The sequence below is a fragment of the Pygocentrus nattereri genome, chromosome 18 (assembly GCF_015220715.1).
Source record: "Pygocentrus nattereri isolate fPygNat1 chromosome 18, fPygNat1.pri, whole genome shotgun sequence".
In the NCBI taxonomy this organism is placed as follows: Eukaryota; Metazoa; Chordata; class Actinopteri; order Characiformes; family Serrasalmidae; genus Pygocentrus; species Pygocentrus nattereri.
The window spans coordinates 38,217,071-38,230,172 of NC_051228.1; the positions used below are offsets into that span (position 1 = coordinate 38,217,071).

The 13,102-nt window shown below is 45.2% G+C and overlaps 1 protein-coding gene across 8 annotated transcripts in view; it reads left to right on the top strand.

Moving 5' to 3' along the window:
• The window catches only part of arfip2b (ADP-ribosylation factor interacting protein 2b), a 47,165-nt gene that overhangs the window by 32,508 nt on the left and 1,555 nt on the right, over window positions 1-13,102 (top strand). For all 8 annotated transcript variants that reach the window (XM_037547557.1, XM_017717102.2, XM_037547554.1 and 5 more), the window contains 3 exons: window positions 8,834-9,055; window positions 9,206-9,363; window positions 11,008-11,182. In XM_037547557.1, the coding sequence (XP_037403454.1) occupies window positions 8,834-9,055; window positions 9,206-9,363; window positions 11,008-11,182 (555 nt within the window). The remainder of the gene's footprint in view (window positions 1-8,833; window positions 9,056-9,205; window positions 9,364-11,007; window positions 11,183-13,102) is intronic.

A 13,102-nucleotide genomic window follows, 5' to 3' on the forward strand; every position in this document is an offset into this window, starting at 1 on the left:
AGATCAAATAAAGTCCAGTTCGGTCAGATTTCAACAACATTTACTGAACATCAGATCAAATAAAGTCCAGTTCGGTCAGATTTCAGCAACATTTACTGAACATCAGATCAAATAAAGTCCAGTTCGGTCAGATTTCAACAACATTTACTGAACATCAGATCAAATAAAGTCCAGTTCGGTCAGATTTCACCAACATTTACTGAACATCAGATCAAATAAAGTCCAGTTCGGTCAGATTTCCCCAACATTTACTGAACATCAGATCAAATAAAGTCCAGTTCAGTCAGATTTCAACAACATTTACTGAACATCAGATCAAATAAAGTCCAGTTCGGTCAGATTTCAACAACTTTTACTGAACATCAGATCAAATAAAGTCCAGTTCAGTCAGATTTCAACAACATTTACTGAACATCAGATCAAATAAAGTCCAGTTCGGTCAGATTTCAGCAACATTTACTGAACATCAGATCAAATAAAGTCCAGTTCGGTCAGATTTCAACAACATTTACTGAACATCAGATCAAATAAAGTCCAGTTCGGTCAGATTTCACCAACATTTACTGAACATCAGATCAAATAAAGTCCAGTTCGGTCAGATTTCCCCAACATTTACTGAACATCAGATCAAATAAAGTCCAGTTCGGTCAGATTTCAACAACATTTACTGAACATCAGATCAAATAAAGTCCAGTTCGGTCAGATTTCAACAACATTTACTGAACATCAGATCAAATAAAGTCCAGTTCGGTCAGATTTCAGCAACATTTACTGAACATCAGATCAAATAAAGTCCAGTTCGGTCAGATTTCAACAACATTTACTGAACATCAGATCAAATAAAGTCCAGTTCGGTCAGATTTCACCAACATTTACTGAACATCAGATCAAATAAAGTCCAGTTCGGTCAGATTTCCCCAACATTTACTGAACATCAGATCAAATAAAGTCCAGTTCGGTCAGATTTCAACAACATTTACTGAACATCAGATCAAATAAAGTCCAGTTCGGTCAGATTTCAACAACATTTACTGAACATCAGATCAAAGAAAGTCCAGTTCGGTCAGATTTCACCAACATTTACTGAACATCAGATCAAATAAATCCAGTTCGGTCAGATTTCACCAACATTTACTGAACATCAGATCAAATAAAATCCAGTTCGGTCAGATTTCAACAACATTTACTGAACATCAGATCAAATAAAGTCCAGTTCGGTCAGATTTCAACAACATTTACTGAACATCAGATCAAATAAAGTCCAGTTCGGTCAGATTTCAACAACATTTACTGAACATCAGATCAAATAAAGTCCAGTTCGGTCAGATTTCAACAACATTTACTGAACATCAGATCAAATAAAGTCCAGTTCGGTCAGATTTCTACAACATTTACTGAACATCAGATCAAATAAAGTCCAGTTCGGTCAGATTTCACCAACATTTACTGTCAGTTTTCTCTTTTTAGTCCACGTCATGTGGAATAACTTCCCTCTGACTCACTTTCTTCTCTGACTGCTGTTTCTCTCCTCGTCCCTCCCCTGTGTGGCGTCACTCACTCGAGTCTCAGAGCTCATCGTAATGCACAGATCTGATTGGCTGAGTAGCGTCACGTGTGATAATTACAGTGCATGTGATTGGTCTGTGAGTCTCCCAGAATGCTAAACTACCGTAAAGGCTAGAAATAATTCTCCATAGCTTATTGGATGTAGGTCCAGGTCCACGTAGGACAGCGTCTGGGTCTATTAGGGACCTCTGATCTACGCAGTGGGTGTCAAGATAGTTACATGACAAAAGTACATTATTACAGTTAAACTAATTATTCAGCAAATACAAATAAATGCAAATTGCCTTTACCACAGATAGTTTATCAGCCAAGATACAGTAGTTTTCTTTTTTTGTGTGTGTGTTTTGTTTTGCACTAGAGCTACCAGGCAAATGTAAGTAATAGAAGCTTATACCCCACAGACTGGCCATAGGCTTATACCCCACAGACTGGCCACAGGCTGATACCCCACAGACTGGCCACGGGCTTATACCCCACAGACTGACCTAAGGGCTTATACCCCACAGACTGGCCACGGGCTTATAACCCACAGACTGGCCACGGGCTTATAACCCACAGACTGGCCACAGGCTTATACCCCACAGACTGGCCACAGGCTTATACCCCACAGACTGGCCACAGGCTTATACCCCACAGACTGGCCACAGGCTTATAACCCACAGACTGACCTAAGGGCTTATACCCCACAGACTGGCCACGGGCTTATACCCCACAGACTGGCCTAAGGGCTTATAACCCACAGACTGGCCTAAGGGCTTATAACCCACAGACTGGCCTAAGGGCTTATAACCCACAGACTGGCCTAAGGGCTTATAACCCACAGACTGGCCACGGGCTTATACCCCACAGACTGGCCACGGGCTTATAACCCACAGACTGGCCTAAGGGCTTATAACCCACAGACTGGCCACGGGCTTATACCCCACAGACTGGCCACGGGCTTATACCCCACAGACTGACCTAAGGGCTTATACCCCACAGACTGGCCACAGGCTTATAACCCACAGACTGGCCACAGGCTTATACCCCACAGACTGACCTAAGGGCTTATACCCCACAGACTGGCCACGGGCTTATACCCCACAGACTGGCCTAAGGGCTTATAACCCACAGACTGGCCTAAGGGCTTATAACCCACAGACTGGCCTAAGGGCTTATAACCCACAGACTGGGCACGGGCTTATACCCCACAGACTGGGCACGGGCTTATACCCCACAGACTGGGCACGGGCTTATACCCCACAGACTGGCCACGGGCTTATACCCCACAGACTGACCTAAGGGCTTATAACCCACAGACTGGCCACAGGCTTATAACCCACAGACTGGCCACAGGCTTATACCCCACAGACTGACCTAAGGGCTTATACCCCACAGACTGGCCACGGGCTTATACCCCACAGACTGGCCTAAGGGCTTATAACCCACAGACTGGCCTAAGGGCTTATAACCCACAGACTGGCCTAAGGGCTTATAACCCACAGACTGGGCACGGGCTTATAACCCACAGACTGGGCACGGGCTTATACCCCACAGACTGGGCACGGGCTTATACCCCACAGACTGGGCACGGGCTTATACCCCACAGACTGGCCTAAGGGCTTATAACCCACAGACTGGCCTAAGGGCTTATAACCCACAGACTGGGCACGGGCTTATAACCCACAGACTGGCCACGGGCTTATACCCCACAGACTGGCCACGGGTTTATACCCCACAGACTGACCTAAGGGCTTATACCCCACAGACTGGCCACAGGCTTATAACCCACAGACTGGCCACAGGCTTATACCCCACAGACTGACCTAAGGGCTTATACCCCACAGACTGGCCACGGGCTTATACCCCACAGACTGGCCACGGGCTTATACCCCACAGACTGACCTAAGGGCTTATAACCCACAGACTGGCCACAGGCTTATAACCCACAGACTGGCCACAGGCTTATACCCCACAGACTGACCTAAGGGCTTATACCCCACAGACTGGCCACGGGCTTATACCCCACAGACTGGCCTAAGGGCTTATAACCCACAGACTGGCCTAAGGGCTTATAACCCACAGACTGGCCTAAGGGCTTATAACCCACAGACTGGGCACGGGCTTATAACCCACAGACTGGGCACGGGCTTATACCCCACAGACTGGGCACGGGCTTATACCCCACAGACTGGGCACGGGCTTATACCCCACAGACTGGCCTAAGGGCTTATAACCCACAGACTGGCCTAAGGGCTTATAACCCACAGACTGGGCACGGGCTTATAACCCACAGACTGGCCACGGGCTTATAACCCACAGACTGGCCACGGGTTTATACCCCACAGACTGACCTAAGGGCTTATACCCCACAGACTGGCCACAGGCTTATAACCCACAGACTGGCCACAGGCTTATACCCCACAGACTGACCTAAGGGCTTATACCCCACAGACTGGCCACGGGCTTATACCCCACAGACTGGCCACGGGCTTATACCCCACAGACTGGCCTAAGGGCTTATAACCCACAGACTGGCCTAAGGGCTTATAACCCACAGACTGGGCACGGGCTTATACCCCACAGACTGGCCACGGGCTTATACCCCACAGACTGGCCACGGGCTTATACCCCACAGACTGGCCTAAGGGCTTATAACCCACAGACTGGCCTAAGGGCTTATACCCCACAGACTGGCCTAAGGGCTTATAACCCACAGACTGGGCACGGGCTTATAACCCACAGACTGGCCACGGGCTTATACCCCACAGACTGGCCACGGGCTTATACCCCACAGACTGGCCACGGGCTTATACCCCACAGACTGGCCTAAGGGCTTATAACCCACAGACTGGCCACAGGCTTATACCCCACAGACTGGCCTAAGGGCTTATAACCCACAGACTGGCCACGGGCTTATACCCCACAGACTGGCCACGGGCTTATAACCCACAGACTGGCCACGGGCTTATACCCCACAGACTGGCCACGGGTTTATACCCCACAGACTGGCCTAAGGGCTTATACCCCACAGACTGGCCTAAGGGCTTATACCCCACAGACTGGCCTAAGGGCTTATACCCCACAGACTGGCCACGGGCTTATACCCCACAGACTGGCCACGGGCTTATACCCCACAGACTGGCCACAGGTTTATACCCCACAGACTGGCCACGGGCTTATACCCCACAGACTGGCCACGGGCTTATACCCCACAGACTGGCCTAAGGGCTTATACCCCACAGATTGGCCTAAGGGCTTATACCCCACAGACTGGCCATGGGCTTATACCCCACAGAATGGCCTAAGGGCTTATACCCCACAGACTGGCCTAAGGGCTTATACCCCACAGACTGGCATCATTTAAAGTGCTAACCTAAGGCCACAGTCATCTACAGGTGAAAGTGGAAGAGATCTGTTTTGCGTTTGTTGTAAGTGATAGTGAGCAGTAAAAACGCAGTAAATCTGACCGTTTCAGTTCCAGTTTGGGCCTCTTTCATATGTCGTGTTCAAACCCAGTAGGTATCCGATACACAGCAGAGTTACCTGAACGGGCAATTAAGAATTCATGTGACTTTTCCATCAGACCAACCCAGTCTTCATCTTCAAAGCCTGTTGCTACAGTTACACCTCACATCATTCATTTTGGAGGGTCAATAAGACAAACATTGGCCCTAGAGATGCATGATATCAGATCCAGCTGCTGTCGGATCAAAACCTTTTCAAAACCCGTTTTTCAGTTTTTGACAGTTTGAAACTGCCTGTCGCCCTTTACGTTGTATGTAAATTTCACGATGAATGGACCAAAAGAAACGGCCCAAAACGGCTTGGAAAGACGTCTGGTTCCATTGACTTGCATTAAAAGTTTGCCCTGTATTTCAGATGTCATGTTGCACTCTGGAAGAACGAAATATTTGCCCTACTGTGCAAAAATATTTGCATTTGCAACCCTATAGAATGTGTGACGAATGTTTTATTTCTCTGGACTGCTGATGCAGGCAGATTTCTCTAATGCAAACTCTGTAGCCACGATTGGAAACCTTTTTCAGACTTTCTCCGTCCAGCACAGGAGGTGCCAACTTCTATGTTTTAGAAATGTTTATGTGTTGGCATTGGTATTAGAATCGGCCCGTATGTACACAAAACATAGTGGATATTGGCTTCGGCCCACATTTAACCCGTCCGTGAAGTGAAACACCACATACACACTAGTGAACACGCACACTAGGGGGCAGTGAGCACACTTGCCCAGGGGGGTGGGCATCCCTATCCACAGCGCCCAGGGAGCAATTGGGGGTTAGGTGTCTTGCTCAAGGACACCTCAGTCAAGGACTGTCGGTGCTGGGGATCGAACAGGCGACCTTCCGGTCACAGGGCCAGTTCCCTGACCTCCAGCCCACAACTGCCTTTAGTTTTCCTTTCTCTCATCCTCTAATGCAGTTGTTCTCTGCCCCACTCATACGGTGTGCGGTTTGTCTGCTCACTCACTCTTTGCCCATCAATTAATTATGGTCTCTGACACGCTGGAGCAGAGAAAAACTGAATGATGCTGCAGGGCTTCCCCAGGAAATCGGGCTGAAATGAACTGTTATCCAGTTTTGGCCTCCAGGGGGAGCCAAACACCCCCAGAAATCTACTGCTTCTCAGCGTTTTAAACATGGTGCAGAAGCATTCCCGTTTCCATCTTCGTGACCTTTGACAGCTCAGGTTTCTAAACGCAGGCTCAGATATTTTTGTCTTGTTTTCGTGTTTGCTGTTCTGATGAAAGTGATAAGAGGTGTCTGTATAGGGGTTTACAACAATTGCACCTTCTTACGGAAGTTGTGGGGGCAGACCTGGCGAAGGGGGAGTTCTCTGGAACTTGTGCTTGCCCCAACGTGCAGATGTCCGGTTTACTATCTTGGGAGTTGTCTTGTTTTATTTTGACAGATTTCCCATGAAAACAGTAGGTGTGGATACGTTAGAAGTGGGCAGAAATTATGACTCAGGCCCAAGTAGCAGTTTCAGAATGTGTGCAGGTGCCAAGTTACTTTTATTTAGCTCATAAAAATGCAGTATAGTTGATGATAAGCTCATAAAGGCTGTGATGTTTTATCTGTTTATGGAAGACCAGTAGAAGATACTTATGCCTGAATAAGAGATGTGACCGATGAGGAAGTACACAAACCCTGTACTTGAGTTAAAGTAGAGACTATTTATTTATTTATTTATTTATTTACAACTTAGTTCCAAGTTTAAGTCGAATAAAAACTGGCTTTAAACTCAGGATCACAGATGAGCTCCTTTACTATGTTGATCTGTAGGCGTCTGTTCATAAACATAAACCAGCCCAAACTCATTTACTATAAAATGAAATGGTGTTTGTAGAAATTCAGAAAAAAGCCGCGTCAGTCTCGACTGCATATGTGGACATATTTCTATATTGAGCTCTATTTACACAAAGTTAGGTTAGTTCATCATTTATGTTGAACAGACTCTCCCAAAGTTTTACGCTGCTGCGCTGACGTTGAACCGCGTGCTGCACTGGGTCGGTATGACCAACAGGTCAAAACCAGCTCTAAACAAAGTGACCGCTGGGCCCTGATTGGTGCTCTGGCTTTGCGCTTCTTTCGTTTTGACATGTTACGTTTTTATACACACAGAAACCAAAAGGAACGACAGATTTCTCAAAATGTAGGAGGAAAAAGTCGGATATTAGACTCTGAAATGTAGTGGAGTGAAAGGAAAAAGTCCAGAACGGAGAAACTTCAGTACAGAGACACCAAAAATACTAAAGTACAGAAACTAATTACATTTACTCAGTTACTCAGTTACTGTCCACCTCTGTTAAAAATACGTAATTTATGTTATTGGCAATATGAAATGTTGTTTTCTTTTTAAATATTTGAGTAGAAACAGAAAGTAAGAGCTAGAATTCTTTCAAGGTGTGTTGCTTAAGTATTTATGACTGTATTTACAGTCTCACACCCACGCTGGGCCTACACCTCCATCAGTGAGAGTAAGGGTGTTTATGGCATCTAAGCAGATTAGAGCATTTGTTGCTCAACAGAAGCCTGTATGTGAAGGTGATTGAGAGAACAGTGTGAAGACGTGGATGTCTGCTTTTGTGACAGATGGAGCTTCCAATCGAAATGCATTCTTACAGATGAACGTCTCTTTAATATTTGGCTTTTAGGCACATTGTGCAGTCAGAATGTGCTGGTAGTCTGGTAAGCATGTTACAAACCAAGCAAAGGTCCCAACTGGGTCCCAACTGACCATCATTTTCCGATTTAATGCTAGATCATTAAAAATCTCAGTGTGTGCTTCAGTGTCTAGATGTAGAGAACATGGGAAACTTGCGTCTCTGTCTTCTGTTTTGGTAGTGAAACGCCACACGAGCCGAAGAATAATCCCTGAACTCCGCCTGCATCTGGCATAGTATTTCAAAAGGGTAACACTTTATTTGGAGGGTCCACTGTAGATGTTTTGTAGATACTCGGGCCATGCGCAAGTAATATTTAACCTCGTATGCTCATAGGTATGTTTTGGTTTTTTTCCCATCTGAATTTTCAGGCCCAAATCGTAAGGCAAATTATTCAGTAACTGCATGAAATAAATGCCCGTTTTTATTTATTTATTTAGTAAAAGCTCTTCAAATGATCAGAACGTGGGTTCTATGATCTCCACATGTCACTACATGTTTACGATTCACTGCTGAAGGCCAAAAATCTGCGCCGCTCTTTGTGTTGTTTTCTAAAAGTGATGTTTCCAGAGCAGATCACTGAAGAGACGCCGTCTGTTTATAGTTTAGAGCCCAGATTTGGGGAAAAACGGGTCGACTTTCAGTAGAAAAACAAAGTTCAGCTTCTTTTATTATAAGGGTTTAAAACGACGTCACCGTCTATTAGACTGGAGAGAAGAGCTACAGCCTCACACGACGCCCAGCTTCTGAATGGAGCTTATGGAATATGAACGTTATGAAGAACATGATGAAGCGTGTTTCGGAGCCATCGGTGGTTCTGTGGAGTTAGAGGAACTAACTAAATATCTGTTAAATGCATCTAAAAGTTGAGTGTGATCTATTGTGTTAAATCTGTCCCTAACCTTAAACCTAACTTTAACTAAAGCCCAGCAGTGAGGAGCTGAACTTTCCCCTCCTCTGCTGTCCCTGCAGACGGGCAGGGTCGCCTACAGAGCGGCGCTAGTAGCTGTTAATGAAGTGATGCTCTTTTATTAGAGGGAAGATCTCAACCACTGCCCTGTAGCTCAGTAACAGTGGTGTCTGTTTTGGCCTGTCCCATTCCAGTGCACTAAGCAGCTGATCTCTGAGCGGTTCGGGAGAGGCTCGCGGACTGTGGACCTGGAGCTGGAAGCTCAGATCGAGGTTCTGCGGGACACAAAACGGAAGTACGAGAGCGTGCTGCGCCTGGCCCGCGCACTCACCAACCACTTCTACAGCATGGTGCAGACGCAGCACGCGCTGGGAGACACCTTCGCTGACCTCAGCCAGAAATCTCCAGAGCTGCGGGTGAGCTGGGTTCAGTCATCGCTCTTGATGAACTGAGATCGCATCAACGTTAATGCTGTGAAATTCTCTCGCGGCCTTGTGTGGAACAGCTTCGTAGTTCAGGGCTGTTTTGACTGCTTGTCTCTTTAATTTGCTGCTGTTTTAATACAGGATGAATTTGGCTACAACGCAGAAACCCAGAAGCTGCTGTATAAGAACGGAGAGACCCTGCTGGGCGCCATCAACTTCTTCGTATCCAGCATCAACACGCTCGTCAACAAGACTATGGAGGACACGCTCATGACCATCAAGATGTATGAGAACGCAAGGTGAGAGATCCGGTTGTAAATGGAAATAGCTGATAGTTGTTGACGTGTCCTGGGGTGGGAATCTCTGGGTACCTCTCCATTGCATTACGATTCAGAGGCTGCGTTGTGATCATAAAACTATAATCAATGCATCTTTTTTCTATACAGGATTTCTGTTTTCTCACTGTGACAACTTGGAACTTTTAAAGCCAAGTATTTGTAATGATCGATTAATGAATTTACATCCAGTATCTTTTATTAATAAAATCAAATGGAATTGATGTGGTGAGTGAGGTGGAAGTAGGGCGTCTCGGTGTCAGTAAAATACCTTTAAAATACCTTTGAGACGAGACGAGGCATCTCAGCTCCAAAGTGTCCAACGTGTGTCAAGCGCGAAAGCCCTGGTTTTCAGTGACTGAGAACGGACGCAAATCCTTGGCAATAAAAGTTGCAATAGAGTTTGTAATTCGCTTGCGAGTTGGGTGGAAGCTTTGACACCGCTTGCTCGATGGTGTTTTTATACAGCATTTAGCAGACGCTGTTATCCAGAGCGACGTACAAGAAGAGCTTCGTCTGTCTAGAGAAAGTCTCTTTACTAGTTACCAGTAGGTTAGAGAGGAAGACGGTCCTGAGCTCAGATACTGATAGAAACACAGTCACTGTAGATACAGAGAGAGAAGGAGCAGAGATGAACACCGAACTCCCCTGGATGAGAAGCAACCCCACACATGAATGATCTCAGAGTGCTTCACTGTTGGCATGACGCAGGACTCATGGTAACGCTCACCTTTTCTTCTCCAGACAATCATTTTTCCAGATGTCCCAAACAGTCTGAAGGGGCTTCATCAGAGAAAATAACTTTACCCAGTCCTCTGCAGTCCAATCCCTATACTTCCTGCAGAATGTCAGTCTGTCCCTGATGTTTTTCTTGGAGAGACGTGGCTTCTTTGCTGCCCTTCTTGACACCAAGCCATCCTCCAAAAGCCTTCGTCTCACTGTGCGTTCAGATGCACTCACACCTGCCCTCTGCCATTCCTGAGCAAGCTCTGCACTGGTGGTGACCCGATCTCATAGATGAATAAGGAACGGTATCAAAACATCCTCCAAGAGCAGCTTCTCCCAACGACCCAGGAGCTATTTGGAGATGAACGATGCTTTTTCCAGTATGATGGAGCACCATGTCATAAGGCAAAAGAGGCTTGGTGAACAAAACATTGAAATTTTGGGTCCATGGCCAGGAAACTCCCCAGATCTCAATCCCATTGAGAACCTGTGGTCAGTCCTCCAAAAGAGGGTGGACAAACAAAAACCCAGAAACTGTGATCAACTTCAAGCACTGACTAGGCAAGAATGGGGTGCCATCATTCAAGATTTTGCCCAGAAGCTGATCTCCAGCATGCCCAGCTGAACTCTTTGCTTTGTCTTTGCTTAAACTGGATGTAATTGTCAATAAAAAGATAACACACGTATGGAACGCTTATAACTGTACTTCATTATACCATATAAACATCTGACAAAAGGTTCTAAAAAAACTGAGGCAGCAAACTTTATGAAAACCAAAATTTGTGCCATTCTCAAAACCTTTGGCCGCCACTCTATAGTACATACTTCTGTCTTAATTCAGAATTCGACTTGTGTCTCCTGTTCTCCTTTCCTCTCCTCTAGGCTGGAATTTGATGCCTACAGAGCCGATCTGGAGGAGCTGAACATGGGGCCTCGAGACGCCGTCACCATGGCCCGCATCGAGGCAGCGCAGCAGCAGTACCAGATCCACAAGGACAAATACGAGCGACTCCGCAGTGACGTCACCATCAAACTCAAGTTCCTAGAAGAAAACAAGGTGCTGTGTCCTCACTTCTCATTAGTTAATTAAGCAGAAGGGAGTGTGTTATCTCGAAAAATCATCTCGTATCATCTCCTTACACTAAATTCCCAAACTGTCGTCTCCACTGAGCAGCTTTTCAGTCGGCAGCTGTGACAGAAGAACAGCTGAACAACCTGGAATCAGCCAGAAATGAACCCAACACCATTCGCCAGACGTGTCTGATCTTCAGAGTCGGACCGAATCAGACTGAGCCGTAAAACTGACCCAATATCAGGTTCAGCTCAGTTTGGTCAGTTTCTCCAGATCAGTATTAATGTTGTTTTGTTCCAGCCGGTCTGTAAAGCTTCTTACAGCCTGTTTAGTTGGGCGAATGGTGTTGGGTTCATTTCTGGCTGATTCCAGGTTGTTCAGCTGTTCTTCTGTCACAGCTGCCGACTGAAAAGCTGCTCAGTGGCGATGACAGTTTGGGAATTTAGCGTCGTCTCGTCTTCAGAGTCGGACCAAATCGCCTGTCGGTCAGATGTGACCTCAACAGCGTCCGTTTTCTGTTTGTGGCCAAGTAAGAAGTAAAAACGTTCAAATGGCTTGAGCGTCTCCTACAGCTGTCAGAGTCGTTGCTTAGCAACAGCGTCTCAGCAAAGAAACCCGTTTAGGGACGCTTCTGAACCAGTGGCTGGAATTAACAGCTGTATAAATGTCTATAACATTAAAAAGTAGTGTATTGCACGTCTGACCTTTTGAACAGACATCATGGACTGAAATGATTATGTATTAGTGGCAGATGTTCATTGATAAAATGTGAAACTTCATTGTTATTATTATTATTATTATTATTATTATTAGTCCATTATTGTTATTACTTCTTAAGTGTCCTCTTTTTAGTTCACAGACACTAGTTCTTAGTGTTATACATCTATCTCAGTTGTTTTAATTGACCGACAGCTCTGTTTGTCATTCTGGACCGGAGTTTATATTGGTTTAAAATTTGCATAGGTTTTTGTTTTCACATTATATTTTACTTTGTTTGATTTCCTTCAGGGAGGCAGCCACAGTGTGGTCAGCATTATTTCCTTTTAGCATTTGCTTTGGCAGAACTGTTCCGTTCCCTTTTACAGTCGCAGCCAACAGGTGCAAACCTGCTTTAGACAGTAACTCAAACTCGTAGTCAAACTGATCACCAGCTGGCCAAGACTGGAGTTCTGTTCAGATGCTGGATTAGCTCAACAGTGGACTATGGACTTGGCTAGGCTGCAGACTTTGCTTATCGCTGCTGTCGGAAGAAAATCTTGTATCTCAATTTTTGTCATTTTTGTCGTTTTTGCCATAGTTTGAAAATGCCTGGTGCTCTTTATATTGTGTGTGTGTGTGTGTGTGTGTATATATTTATATAATGTATGTATGTATTTCTTGAGGAATGGACCAAAAGGAATGGCCAAGAATTACATGGTAAAAATTCTGGTTCTATTGACTTACATTAAAAGTAAAGTTGCTATTTTGGAGATACGAGGTTTTCTTCCGACAGCGGCGCTGTGCTGCATACATTCAATTTTTTGTTTCTTTTTGTTTATTTTCTCTAAAATTGTGTTGCATTTTAAATGATGTTGTAGTGGACATGTTAGTTATTTTTCTTTTTTTTTTTTTTCTTGTTTCATTACATTTAATGAGTAATTTCTTTCACAGCTATTTTTAATTTTTCTAAAACGTTTTGTTAACAGTTATAACCCTGTTAAGGATTCATATAGACGTCTCTTTCCTACAAATCTTTGAAATTGTGGAATAATAATTTGCTTACAACAGATTTGATTCTATACTATTAAAAAATGATTCCATCTGTGGTCGGGAGTCCAAGAGAGCACGATTGGCCTCACGGTCTGGGTGGGTAGGATGGCCCCTTCTCCCCCATCACTCAGCGCGATGCTGGTCAGCGCAGGCGTC